The 14,529-nt window shown below is 38.3% G+C and overlaps 2 protein-coding genes across 2 annotated transcripts in view; one reads left to right on the top strand and one right to left on the bottom strand.

Annotated features, from left to right (window-relative positions):
- Positions 1–14,529, bottom strand: part of DAAM2 (dishevelled associated activator of morphogenesis 2) — a 236,526-nt gene that overhangs the window by 216,129 nt on the left and 5,868 nt on the right. The window lies entirely within an intron of this gene.
- Positions 12,597–14,529, top strand: part of KIF6 (kinesin family member 6) — a 172,214-nt gene continuing 170,281 nt past the window's right edge. Inside the window, exons 1-2 of the mRNA XM_074818123.1 lie at positions 12,597–12,662; positions 13,561–13,670. Coding sequence (XP_074674224.1) covers positions 12,597–12,662; positions 13,561–13,670 — 176 coding nt within the window. The remainder of the gene's footprint in view (positions 12,663–13,560; positions 13,671–14,529) is intronic.

Genomic DNA, 14,529 nt, shown 5'->3' on the forward strand with positions numbered 1-14,529 from the left:
AGATAGAGCTGTAAGGGTACCACATTCAGGGTTAAGAGGATTAAGGTTAGAGGCTTCACTGGCTAATGTCAGCGACTCCAAAGTGTAAGTTGGAGTTGGGAGAAAGAAAAAGGTAGGTCTAGAAACAGTTCAGGTGGTGGGTAAAAAAGGCCCTGGCTGAGCAGGCAGAAAAACAACTCAGGAGAAAGGTTCTGGGACACAGTTATAAAGCAAAAAGGGAATGTCTGGGTTGCCTTATATATATAATTTGCAGGGTACTCCACAGATCAAGTTCATGTGGGAGTCTTCAGCAAGTGCAGATTATAAAGCCTTCACTCTCAAGGAAATTGATTATGGCCATCTGTGGAACTGGTCATGCCTTACTTAGGCATAAGCAGAGCTTAGTAGTAATCAAATGGCAAACTGATATATTCTCTAGAGGACTTCTTTTGGGGTGTATTTGCTCTGTATTTTGCTCATTTTTTTATGAAAACACAAGTTGCTCATAAGAGAAATGCTCAGAACATCTGAATACTCAATGGTCTATAGTTGACATATATATAATCATGCAAGATAATATTAATTATAAGAATTACAATATTATAAAATTATAATATTATATGGTTGGAGACAAAAGACATTTTCTAAGGCCTTAAACATATGATAAGATAAAAATAATACCAGCTTAAATGATTTGAAAAATATATTGAGGGCTGAAAGGTAGGGCAGGGCCAGTGAACCTGCAGGAAGAGACTAGATTCCTCATGCGGGGACTGCTGAACAGTGAATCACAACCAACAAATTCCCAACTCAGTACTGGCATGGATGCCTGGCTTATTTGAAAAAAACTGGATGAAGACACTTTTGCTTCCTCCCTATCTCTTGAACCTGATGAAAACTGCTCTATATTACACCCAGCCACGGTAGCCCTCTGAAGACATTGCACAAGTGCAGTAATGTTTGGAAGCAGTAGAGCGGATCACAAGTGAGTGGCTTCCTTCATGTAGAATCAAGACCTCTGAGGATAATTTAGTTTATCTGAGAGATTAGTCATGAGCATCCTCAGAAACTAGGGGATGTAAAAGCAATATAAATGCTGGAGAATAATTAGGAATTGGTGAATGAAGTATTTTGTAAAGCTTTGTGCTGGCAGAAGAGCACAAAGCAGCTAACTGGGGCAAGGATATGTTTTTGGCAACAAATAGCTTGACCAGCTTCTTTGCTTCATTCTGGTGTTACAAGCCTGATTTTGTTAATATCTGTAAATCTCTTTGAGATCTTCCAATGGAAATTACTATTCAAGTTTTAAAAAATATTATATAAAGGAAAAGTTACAGTGCCAGAATATATACAATGAATCTATGGGAAATCATCATTCTTCCATGTTTCAAGAATTGTTTGACAAGTTTTAAAATTATTTCTCCAGGAACTGGTCTGGATTAAATATGTTTATCATTTGCCTTTTGTTAACTCATGTTTTCATTTACTGTCCATTAATAATAGATGAACGCAACAGCCTAAGGTACTTGATTCTTTTATGAACTGTAGATAATTCCACATTTCAGTCCTACATAACATCAACAGCATAGGGAAAAATGGAATGTGGCAAGAAGCCCAGGAAAAGGCAAACTGAGTTGGATTGGGAATTAGCTGGAAGGATAATAATCCTGCAAGCCAATATTCATTAAGTAATTTTATGTGCGGTGGAAGAAAATTATGATACGCTCTTGGCACCTGGAGACTTTAAAATGTTAAGAAAAATATTTCAATAACTATACAAATTGGTTAACAATTGCGATACAAAACAATTATTTCTAAGGTGCCTCATGCCAACATGATTCAGTTTTACTCGGCGTTATTCTGAAAGAGCAATAAGTAATCTGAAGAATTGCTTATCAGACAGTCTAGCTGCTTTCTGAGATGTTACACAATCCTTCCTACCTTTTTTCCTCTTGCAGCCATCATTTGGACTACATCCATATCACACTCACTTCAACAATGTGGGATTAAGCTTCTGTAGGTGCTTTAGCATATACTAGGGCCTAAGTAAAGGTTATGTGGGCATGCAAAAACATCACAACTGTACAATAAGAATTTAAAATGTTTAATAACTTATAATAAAAGCAGTTAAAACCCAGTGTACTTAAACTGCCCTTCTGGATTAAATTCATGTCTGTTCTTAAACTATTTAAACTGAGCCAAAGTAACACTAACCCCTTCCAAGGTGAGATGTTTAATTCTTTTTGTAGCTCATGATTTGTACCAAACTGTATGTTTTACTTATGCAACTTTTCTGATAAACCATTGGACACTGCAAATAATATGAGGTCCACTGAAAGGTAAACGTTACATTCCTAGTCACAATTTAGTTTGTTAAACTAGCCATGTAACTCAACCAGAAGGGCAGTTTCTTTCTCTTTAGATCACTCAAATCATTCTCTCAAGTGAGACTATTGGAGTATCCTATTTGACAATGATTGATCCTACTTCATGTATCTAGATTTCTGTTCATTAGTTTAAAAGGTATGATTTTCCTGAAAGTAGGCAGTAGACAGGGATTTGGCTTTGTTTCTTTTCTTTTTCAAGTAGTGTTTCTTGTTCATGTGTCCCAGTGGATCAGACTTGACCTATGTAAACACAAAAACTTTTATAGGGAATCCTTACAGATCTTACTAGATTTATACAACTGGAAAAGTGTTTTTTTCTTAGTTCACAAACTTACAGCTTCTTCAATGACAGTAACTGTTAACAGTCATCTGTGGTATTAAAAGCGAGTATCTGTGTGCTAGTCATTTGCAAGAAAAGATATGTTCTCAAGAAAGTCTCAAAAATTAGTTTATGTACTGCTGAAACTCATTATTTGTGGAGGCAATCTGATATACGTATTGACCTATGTTTTCAAATATCATATCTAGAATTTGATGTTTATTAGCTTTGGAAAAAACTGATTGGACTGTGTACAAACCACTGCCCTCTCCTGGGGGTCACAGAACAGTGCAAACTTGAGCGAAAACTAGAGTTCTCCGGTAAAAGATATATTATTAGATTAATAATAACTTAACATGAACAACACTGCTGGTATATATTTGTCTGTCAAATTACCTGCAAGTTAATTCTGAAACAAGGATCCACAGTATATAGAGTGTTGTCAAATTTGTAATTCACCATCTTGGTTATAAAGAATATGTAAAAGATCAAAATTCTTGGCAGTGCTTACAGTAAGACTTTGATTCAGTGAAGAAATAATGGAGATAAAAGTGTAGTACAGTTATTGACTTAGAAAAGAGGGTTTATTCTATTTTCAACTTTGGCCAATTTATCTCTGTTCTTCAGTCATACATGAAAAACAGGTAAAACACATATTGTCCCTTGTGCTTGTAATCTTAGAGTCCTAGATTCAGCCTTAATTTGAAGAGGATTTAACTCCAAATGCAAGAGAATTGAAAGTCACTAATTCATTACATGCTTGGGGATTCTTAAGTGAAAGATGCTAGGAAAGTCCAAACAATTACTAAATACATAATCCATGGCCAAGATAGAGATATAAGATCAACACTGGGTAAATGAACATTTTGTATTTTAATATAGTGACTCAGACAGGAAGTCTGCCTCTTCACACTGGCAAATAACTGATGTCTGCAGTCCCTGGATACCAACCCTTACCCACTTCTAAGATTTCTCAACTGTAGACGCACAACACCAGCATGTGACAAAATCACCCAGCCTTAAATGCATCTGGCATTTGAGACTTGAATGAGCAATAGTAGTTGGCTTATTTTAAACAAAAAACTGGACGATGAAAAAGAACCCAACTGAACTAAAACTCTTTTTTTTTTCCTTCATTACTTGAAAATATGTAGTCTCGTAAAAAGAAAAAAAGACTGTAAATACTGTTGCAATGTGCTTAAATAAGGGCTATACTATTTAATTTCAAACAGTTCAAGAGCACTTCTTAATTTTACATTGCTTTGAAGTTAATCTTCTACAAGTCTTTTTGTTTTTTTAGTTTGGATATGCTACTTTCCGTAGTTACTGGGATGCTGTATGCTTCAGTAACAGCATGCATATATCCCATCTATTCACGGAATTATATGGGAGGAAAATAGTATTCCAAACCAAACTCTGGGAAAACCAGCTACTTTGCAAATGAGAGCACATAAACACCGCTGCACTGATTTGGTGTCGTCCTGTTTGTCCCTTGTTTACAACAGTATGCCAACACATGGAAAGTTTAGTGGGGAGGTTGGTCTTGGTCTTTTAAGGTATTTAGTGGCTGTGCTTGCACAACTGGACACATTGCTCAATTTCTCCATGTCTTAATTTTCTCCTCTAAGAAAAAGGTATGTACCAACTCTGCAGCTAAATGTGTAATGTCTGGCACGCCTGGCTGGAGCGTATTATATCCACATTGAAGCACCAGTGAGCCTGTGCGAGTATTTATGTATGCTCATTATGGCAGCTTCTTGAGATCAGTATACCCAGGAAATATAATTTCCTTTAGTTTTAGCTATGCTGTGCTACTTAGATTATGATGCAAACTTTTGCTTCCTTATAGACTGCCTTCTCTTCTTGTAAAACTCCCTTCATCTCACTGTTGATACAAAAGTTTCTCATCTGCTCATCTATTCAAGTGCTAGTCACCCCATCCTAATCTATCTTCTAATGAGATCAACTATATCCTTCTGTATTTTTCTTAATTACTCACTCTCCTGTATGTCTTCACTTTCCCCACACTAACACCATACTTCAGTCTTTTCCAGCTAAATAAATAGGCAGAACAAAAAGCCCTCAAGTGGTCTCCTACCTTTGTTTCCCTTTGCCTCCAAAATAATACTTCATTTTCCTCTCTCCTTTTCAGTTTTACATTACCTAAAACATGATGCTTATTTTTACTGGCTGGAGTTATCCTTTATATTCATATTCTAGAGCTTCCTTCACTATACCTCCCTGCATCATGCCCTCTATTTTCACTTAATGCTAATTGTGAAACCGAGATCTGGGCCTTCATCCTTACCCTTCTGAACTACAAAACTTAATTTCCCTCCGTGGCTGTAATCACTGTCCCTCACATTGTTGCATTTTCCTCCTACCTGGCCCCAACAAATGAAATCCTCTTTTAACCACTAGCCCCAGACACAGACTCTCAGAATGCTGTTGCTAATATCATCCTTTCAGTTATCACTCTGATTATGCTGCAGGTAATTGTGCCTCCTCCAGTAACTCTTCTTTCTTTATTACATTACACTGTCTATAAGGTCCTCATCCATTCTGCAATACCTTATTCATGACCAAGTTGCAGGTAGGTTTCTGTCTGTGATCAATCAATAGTATCAGCTTCGTGTTACACTTTCAAACAAATCTTTCCTTGCTTCCTGCTATGCTAGCTTTCATTCCCAAAAAGAGCCCTCCACAAAAAAGCTGTAAAATTACATAACTTACTTTCTTTAAATCCTGATTACAGTAATGTCTGTACAACAGCTTGATAGGAGAATCCTAGCCTCTGACTATTGTGCTAATATTATCTACATTATTTCCTTTTATTTTCCTTGTTTCCTGCATTGCCCCCGGTCCTAAACTTGGATCTCAAGAGCTGTTTGGTACAGGGATATTTCTCCTTTTTTTTTTTTTTTTTTACTCTAAACTTACACAGTGCCCAACAAAACTTCATCCATAGCTTCAATTTCTAAGATTTATTATAAATGAATGATGACTAAGAATTATGTTTCATAATATTCTGTTGAAGCTGATGTGACTGTAGTCCTCTTCAAACAAGAGCATATACAAACTAATTATGCAATGACTATAGAAGGAATTATTTGTTGAGCAGAACTGAACACAAGAATCTAAATTTCTCACCAGCTTTCATATCAAAAAACCCCAAACCCCACAGCCTCTTCTACTCATGGCCACCTAACATTTTATCTGTCCCTTGGACAGAGACAAATCAATAGTAGACTTTGGAAGGTTTCATTACAAAATAACAGATAAGAAAAACTGTAATGCTAAAGATAAATGTGGGAGGGAGGTAGAGAAATCATTGCAGATAACATCAGCACTGCATTAGAAGTATGTTCATGTCTCCTACTAACACTTCTTACATTGTAGTTTGCAACAAAGGATGCAGTTTACCATTTAGAAGATGGAAAAAAAACAAAAACAAAAAACAAAACAAAACAACAACAACAAAAAAAAACAGCAAAAAAAAAAGCAACTTGGAAAAAAGATTTGTTGCCTGTTGCAGTCAGAATCCTAAGGATCCCTACATTTCTCCATGGAATTGGATTACTCTAAAACAGACAAACAAATAAATACAAATATGCATACAAGTGTGTATATACATAAGCCCTCAGAAGGATATTTTAAGATTTTCTGTCTTGGCTGAGTGTACTGAGACATACATTTTTAGGAAACATATAAATGTGTTCGGTAAGACTGTCAGAACAGCAGTGAAATTTTAAGATACTTTCCAAATGCAACTCTAACATACATGAAGATGTAGCACTGTTTCCTAAGAAACAGATTGTAACAGTAGCTCTTCTCACAGGGCTGGACTATTAAAAGCTGAACAAAGGCAGTTTACATGACAGCATTAACCATTTTAATACTGAACACATAAACAGAAAAAACAAAGGTTATAGGGCTTTGGGATGATACCTGAAATATCAAAAAATATTGCCACAACTTTTTCGTATTCCATTCAAATATAGAAACGTAAGTTTTTATATTACCAGACCTTTCACAAATAAAGGTTGTACTCTTTCTGGCAGAACTCATATGACATACTCAACAGATATTATACATAAATTTAGGCCAAGTTTCAGATCTTAAGTTCTGGTCATTTAAGAAGAGTTTCTGGTCATGTAGAAGATACACATTTGGCACTAATGTTTCCAGGAGTTGGTTGATGAGACAAACTCAGACTTTGGCAGGAGTTTTGGCCCTTCATCATGTCCAGTTGATCTGTGGAAAGATTTTAATGTTCTAACTTCTAATCACTATCTTAGCCAAATGGCATGATAGTTGCCAAGAATAAGTAAAGTCTATGAAAAGTAAAACTTTGGAAAAAAAAAGAAAGGACTTGGAAGTTTGCGCTATTATAAAACTTACAAGGCTGTTTATTTGGAAGCATATTAAGTTGCTAGGTGACATAACGGAGCACAAGTCCTTGAGCTGCCAGCACCAGTATATAATGTGACCTGTATTATTTTTTTAATTGGAAGAAAACTACAACGGTAAAGGCAGACGATTAGTTTTGATGTTGCAAATACGAATTCAGAATGCAATGGCTGACCTTTTTAAAACATGTAATTGCTGTAAATGCCAGATCCTGTAACTCATACAGTCACATAATTGTTTCAAGCCTATAAGGTGCTTGTGTCTGTGGTGCTCTTTCTCAAATACTGGAGCTGAAGAAAGTTTGACACTTATCTCTGAGGTTTAGCATAAATGCAAATGCTGAAAATTCTTCAAGTACAAGGTGATTTCCCAGGGAAGACAGAAAGAAGATCTTAAACACAGTAAATTCAAAGCAAAACAAAACTTTTCAGACCTCCAGCATAAGATGTAATCTCTAGACCAGTACCTTATCTGGAAAGGTTAGCTGTCACCTTCAGGCTCCATTTTCCAAGACTTTCTTCAAAGTTCTAAGAAATGCAAATGCTGAAAAAGTTTTTTGTTTGGTAGTAACAGAAAGATGTCCTATAATTCCTGCATCTTTGTAATCAGCTCGTTACCTCTAATAATGGGCCTCTTTTCCAAATCTTAGGAAAACTTTAAGCCAATTTAGTTCTTTAGCTAGGCCTCAAGAGAAGATTTCTGTTAATCAGCAACTCTGTAATTGTGGATTTAAAAATATGGCTTTTGTTCGTCATATTACTCTTGTATCTTTCTACCTTATTTTCTCTTAGAGGTTGGAAATCTGCTGGTCCCTTTCTTTTTTTTCTTTTTTTTTTTTTTAATGTGTGAAGATTCTTGCTTCCAGCAGGCACTGGACATAGTGTGTAGACTCAACACGGTGGGGACTCTAACCAAATCCCTGTTCATATGAAAATTAAGTTACATCATGGAATAGTGAAAAAAGAATGTTAGTTTAGAGAAAATTTCCCTGGGACTAATGCCTATGAAAATGTAGCAGTCATATTAATACCCACATTACTTCAGCAAATAAGATAGTAGGAGATAGTAAGTATTATTACAAAACATTAGGGGATTAGGTCTCCATATGTCTTAATTCTTAAATGCGTATCTCTCAACAGCTGCAAAAATGGGAGCCTGCTACACTTTTTTCTTTCACAGTGGCACAAAGTTTCCCTTGCTTGGTATTTTTCAAATACTCACATGTAAGCTAGTTACAACTCAAGGACACAAAAAACTAGAGTTTATCTATTTTGGAATTGGAAGTGTCTTTAAAGCTATATAAGTTGTATAACACACAACATAAATCTTTGTCCATTAATTCCTAAAGCAAAGTGGTAATTTCTTATTGAACTAGAAGCTCTCTCAAGGACAAAATGAACTCTTTTTGAAACGGCTTTGAACCTCATACAGTACTCATCAGCACTTCTTACTCCTAAGAACAAGAGAAGCCGCATTCAACCTACTGAAATAAGTGCAGACAACACCTGACTTTGTCCTTAAGTTGCTGGAATGATTGAACCAAGTGAGGAGAAGTTTTGTCTTTTCATTTCTTTCTTGACCATACCTGAGTGGATGGATTTGCCTTAAGAAGATGACTCTTGCCAAGAGGGCAAGACTCCCCACTCCAGGAGGGTACTCTACCAAGCATCTCAGCCTTCTGGTGAGCAGTAGTGCTACTCTTCTCTTTGAAGCAGCAAACAACTTTCTTTGCTGCACCGCCACATTATTTTGAACTTTGGATTTAAATACCTCAGGAGCTCTACACAAAAATTAAAACCACAGTGATGAGATTCAGAAGAACCATATTCAGTTTCTTACTATCTTCTCTACTGGCAAACTGAAGTAGACAAAGACCTTGGAGACTAGGAAAATGAGTCAGTAAAATGAGAAAGGTTGATTTCTCACAGATGAAATGAAGACCTAAGATGCACAATAAGATAAATAATCAAGCTGTGGAAGCTCTTTGACTTGGAGGTTTTTATTTTATATTTTTTGGGAAATGTGCAACTGTTGTAATTAGGAGCAGTGTATGCCTTGCAGCTTTTCAGATTATGAAATTGACCGAAGGTTCCCTACAGCCTAAAAAATACAACTGAGAGTATGTTTTTGTTAAGAAACTCCACATTATTCATTGACAGTGACTTTATACAGAAGATAGATATACATTACACCCAGGCAAGGAGATATTAGCATGGTTAAGATAACAAAATAAGGTGAAGTTGAGTTCCATCGAGTGGCTTAGGGGAAGAGAAAGTACTGACACCGTCTTTGCCTTCTCACTCCTAGTATGGTTCTAGAAAGATGTTTCAATTATCTTACAAAAGACTTTTTGGAATAGAGGTTGGTGATTTCACCTTCTAGGTCAAAACTCTGCTAACATAAGTGATCATGTTTTGGCTTACAGAACTTTATCACGTTTTCTCCAAAGGGACCAGTCAAGCACCTAATGTGTTTAATTTTCTTCTGCTTCCCAGTGTGCATTTATTCCCATTAAATTATTTCTGTTTTTTCTTATATCTTAGAAGATTCTTTTATTTCCACATCAGTTCCCCATAGTGTATTTATACACACATATATAGCCTCTCACATTTAGCCTTTGCTAAATAAATCAAGTCCTACTGGTCTGTTCTCTTACAGCAAAATCTCCATCAGCTTTATCATTCTAGTAGCCCTTGTATTCAAAAACTTGAAATAAAAAGAACTGACCATAAACACATGGTCACATGGACCCTGTACAACAGTGTGAATGCTTTCTTTCCTTTGTAGGAGACGTTCCCAATTCATTGAAGAACCACTGCTGCCTTTTTTCATTGGCAGCTGTCCTCTGGACATCCAAAACCAGAAAATCTTCTGACACTTCTAGCTGAAGGGATTCCAGACTGTAGCAGAATGTCTTGTCATTAGTCCTCAGTCCTACATGCCTGCCTGATTTTGCAACTTACACCACGTGTAATGGTTATCCATATCTACTCCTCTAATGCTCATGATCATTCATCTTCTCCTAGATATCTTGATCCTCTTCAGCACATATGACTCTCAGCCACATCATCAGGATTTAATTAATATACACTCCCATTTTTGTCACAAAATCATTAATTAAAATATTACACAAGATCTGCCTCCTCACAAAAGTCTACTAATAATTTCCTTACAGCCCAAGAATACCCTTTTTCTTAACAAACTATAATAGACCACCTTTAACTAGGTTCTCACCCAATCTTATAATTCTTCCACTGATCTTCAGTCTTCTGCAGTCAACATACCACATACTTCACTCAAGAGGAAAATCTGGATAATTTTGATGCTCAAATTAATGATGCAGCTTTTGTTTTGCAGAAGGACCAGTAAGCCTAGAGTGCCAAATCTGAGCTGGGTGCCACTGGGCTAACATGCCATTCTTGAAGGCAATATATTGTGGAGCACAACACAGAAGCACTCTTAGCACTTCTTCAAGGTCAGCTGTGTAATAAAAAGGGTATTTTAGAAGATAATTGTGAGTCCTTTCTGTTATCTTTGTTCTTCTCTTGCTGTGCAAGCGACCATTCTGCAGATGGCCCAGGATTCCTTCTCCCCTTTCAGAAATTCAGACTATGCTTTTATGCCGGAAGCAGCTTGAGTCTGAGATGACTCATTGGCTCCTCTGTGCAGGCCATATCATATTCAGACTAGTCCTGTGCAAACCTAGCTGGGTGTCTCTTCACTGTGCTATTGGTTCGGAGTTTACAGCTCAGACTTCGTGTTGAAGGACACCTAAACCCTTTGCTGATCAGACTTTGTCCCAAAAGCAATATATTCTCATTCACCCAACTCCATATTCCAGCAACTGAACACCAGCAGACACAAAGTGGCTTTGCACACAGCTAACTGCAGTGACTCAGTGTCCACTGCCCAGTTAATACACAACCCAGCTAAGCTGCTAAATAACACAGTTGACTATTACATTTGCAGTTTTCCAAGAATACTGTACTCTCTTGCACTTGTTCCATACAAAACTAAATAAAACAACAAACACAGATCCTGGACCTTCAGTTAAACATCCCAATTTGTTCAGAATTCTGGGACTGAAATCACCTACTCTTACCTCCCAAATCCCCATCTCCCAGTCGAAATTAATTGAACTCTGTGGGTTCTGCTTCCCTCTTGGCTGCAGTTATTTCCCTCTCACACTTCTATCTTGTTAGTCATTTCTGCGTCTAATATCACCTGCAGTATCCCCATCCCTACTGACAAGGGACAAAATTCATTTGCAGTTTTGGAGCAATGCTGAGAAGATACTCACTATTTATTCCATTATCCCATTCCAATGTCCTGTTTTTCCTTCACTCTCTATTTAATCACCAAATAATATTTTCCATTTGTTTTCATTTTTACCCTTTTGACTTTTGCACTCGACTTCAGTTGGTGATTAGTCCTTTTCCATTTCATTCCCTGAAGGCTCACTACTTATGCCTCACATGCTTTCTGAGACAGTTATTTGTTCAGTTGGGACAGAAAACCTTTCCCCTAGTGTTTTTCTTATTTGGAATACAAGTTCAACATATTTTTACCATATCTGACTTAAAGAAATTTCTATCCTCCTCTGTAATCAAGTCCCTGATTTTCCACTTAATTTAAAGTAGTGGACTTGTAATCACTGTAAGCTGGTCTTTACCACTGTTTCACTAAAACCGAGAACAAAATACTATCATGTTTGTGTGACTCTCTGGTAACCACTTCCCAGAATAAAGTTGGGGGGGGGTGTGTGTTATTACTTTATTATTTTTTTTAAATTTTTTACTTCTGTATAAATCTAGCTCTTAAGATGACACCCTCTATTTCTCACCTGCAGTTTTTTCAGAACCTTTTTTATGTTAGAATTTTTAAAAATGATGTTTTCATTGCATGTAATCTTGCTGTTTCCCCTCAGTTTCGCTTTCTGATGTTTCAACTGGTTAACAGACACTTCTCTTGAACCAAGTGGCCTTACACAGGTGGTTTCAGCTGGTGGGGGGCTGCATGGACACACTGGTAACGCACAACCCCACAGATCTGGCAGGGAATTTCTGGCGTGCCAATGGAGTGGTCCACACACCATATGGACACCGCACCTCTTGGCTGGGTGGTGTTTACAAGCTCCCTTTTCTCACAGGCATGACACTTCGGCCTAGGGGAAAACAGCTGGTGGGAAATTACCATTAACGGCCAAGCAGGCAGTCACCCACCTGAGGCGGGGGTGACTGCCACCCCTCACAGATGGAGCCCGGTTGCTCTCTTGCTCTCCCCCCCTCCACCCCTCCTGCTCCTGCTCCTGCTCCTGCTCCTGCTCCTCCTCCAAGCCCCCGTCAAAGCCACCCGAGGGTGTGAGGGGAGCCGGATGCGCCTGGGAGGGCTCCGCGGCCGCCGCCGCTTCTCGCCCGGCGCGGTGCACGCCGGGTAGCGTGCCGTGGTTACCGTTGCTAGGCGGGCGACGCCGGCGGCTGCCCCGCGCTCGGCGGGCAACGATGGTGAAGGAAACCATCCGGGTGTACGCGCGGGTGAAGCCGCTGGGGAGGCGGCAGCAGGCGGGGGTAGGAAGGGGAGCCCGCTGCGGTGCTGCCGGGGGAGGAATGGGGCGGCTGGGTCGAGCCAAAGGGCGTTCCGTGGGCCTGCGTGCGGCGGGGCCGCCTGAAGACGGGAGGGAGCGGGCGGGTCGCGTGTCCCGTCCCACACGCCCATCCGCGCCCCTCCGGCCCGGCCGGCTTGTGAGAACTGAGGGGGTTGTACGTGGTCGCGTTCGGAGCGGACAGCCACGGCCCTGTACTGGACTCGGAAGCCTTACGAAGTTAATAAAACCACAAAGTACAGGAGCTTAGACTGTAACTATTGGGGGAGGGGGCGAGGAACTCCTTTCTTGCCTCGGTGTTACAGAAAGGCTCCACAGGAAAAACATTTGACGCTGGTCACTGCTGTACAACACTGTTCTGAGCGTGGGAGGGGAACGTGTAGCTCCCAGTCTTCAGCTGTCCTTGCAAGGGATAATAAAGATAATGAAAGCGTTCCTCAGAAACTGTGCAGTTTGGTCTTTTCCAGCATCTTCTCATTTTAAACCAATTCTACTCATTCTGTCGTAGTCTTTCCTAATATATTCTTCCAGATTCTTTGGAGGGGGTTGCACTGGGGGCTGTGCTTTTATTTCATAACATATCAGAAATTAAAGTGGTTTAGTAAGCAAATTATGTTAAAGAGGCTACATTTCTGTTTCACATCTTATTGTAGCCTTTACAGGGTAACAAAAAGGATGTTAGTATGTGCTCATTTTGTTGTATAATAGCTGAAGGAGGATCTGCTCACCTATTAAGTGAAATTTGTATGAAGTGTTTCTTCAGACAGTTACAGGTGCTAAGTTTACATAAGTGTTATTATACCTAAGGGCTATGCTGTTCTATTGGTAAAATTATTTTGTTAATTCATATCCATGCTTATTAGATTTATTCAGTTGACAATGATGAGAAATCTCTGTCCAGCCTGGAGATTATCGTGCCACGTGATTTAGCAGATGGGTTCGTCAATAATAAACGAGAGAGCTACAAGTTCAAGTAAGTATAATCCTTAATTTTTTATCTTCTGCCTTTAGTGATTGATATCACTATGTGTAGTGATACAGATCTACAGAACCAGGAAAAGCCTATTCAGAAATTATTTTGGTATAAATAAGTTTACTTTTATACAACAATATTTTAATTTTTATGCTTTTTGTCTATCCACTGCAAGTCAGTATAAATTTCTAAGTTTCATCTCAAAGATTGCATCTTCATTTATCAGTTCTTCCATTTTTACAGCTTGTTTTGAATTTATGTATGAAAATTGAATGCAGGACTGTGTGTTCTCTTGTGATTTAATAAGTTGGCATAGGCTGGCTAAAGATGTCTTGATGTAAAACACTCTGTTTTGAAACTGTGTTTCAGACATAACCAAAACATGGTAAAGAAAACCAGAGATTGTTGAAAGAACAAAACCATAGCTGTAGAATGTAAATACTTTTTAGAAACTAAAAATAAGTACCAGCAATATCAATCAAATATTATTATCTTTTCAACAGAAAACTTGGAGGCAACACTTCAAAACTTTGATGATGAAGAAAACTAGATATATAACCACCTCTAATGACAAGATTGAGGTTGTCTTTTCCCAAGTTGAATATTCTTTATTTTTTCTGGTACCAAATCAAGTAAATTTGTTCCTTTATGCTGTTAAAAAAAAGAGAGCCCCAGATAAACATCTGCAGCTCAGGCTGATGTCATTTTACGTCAGCTAAGGAAATCTGTTCTGCTTGGGAAGAGAGGAACTGCCCTCTCCAACTGGATTAATATGCGAAACTAGCTTAGGTTGCAGATGCCCAAGCCAGCTATAATGAATGCTGATATTTTTTTCTGACTTTATAATTTATTAAAAAGC

Source organism: Strix aluco, chromosome 3 (assembly GCF_031877795.1).
Source record: "Strix aluco isolate bStrAlu1 chromosome 3, bStrAlu1.hap1, whole genome shotgun sequence".
NCBI lineage: Eukaryota > Metazoa > Chordata > Aves > Strigiformes > Strigidae > Strix > Strix aluco.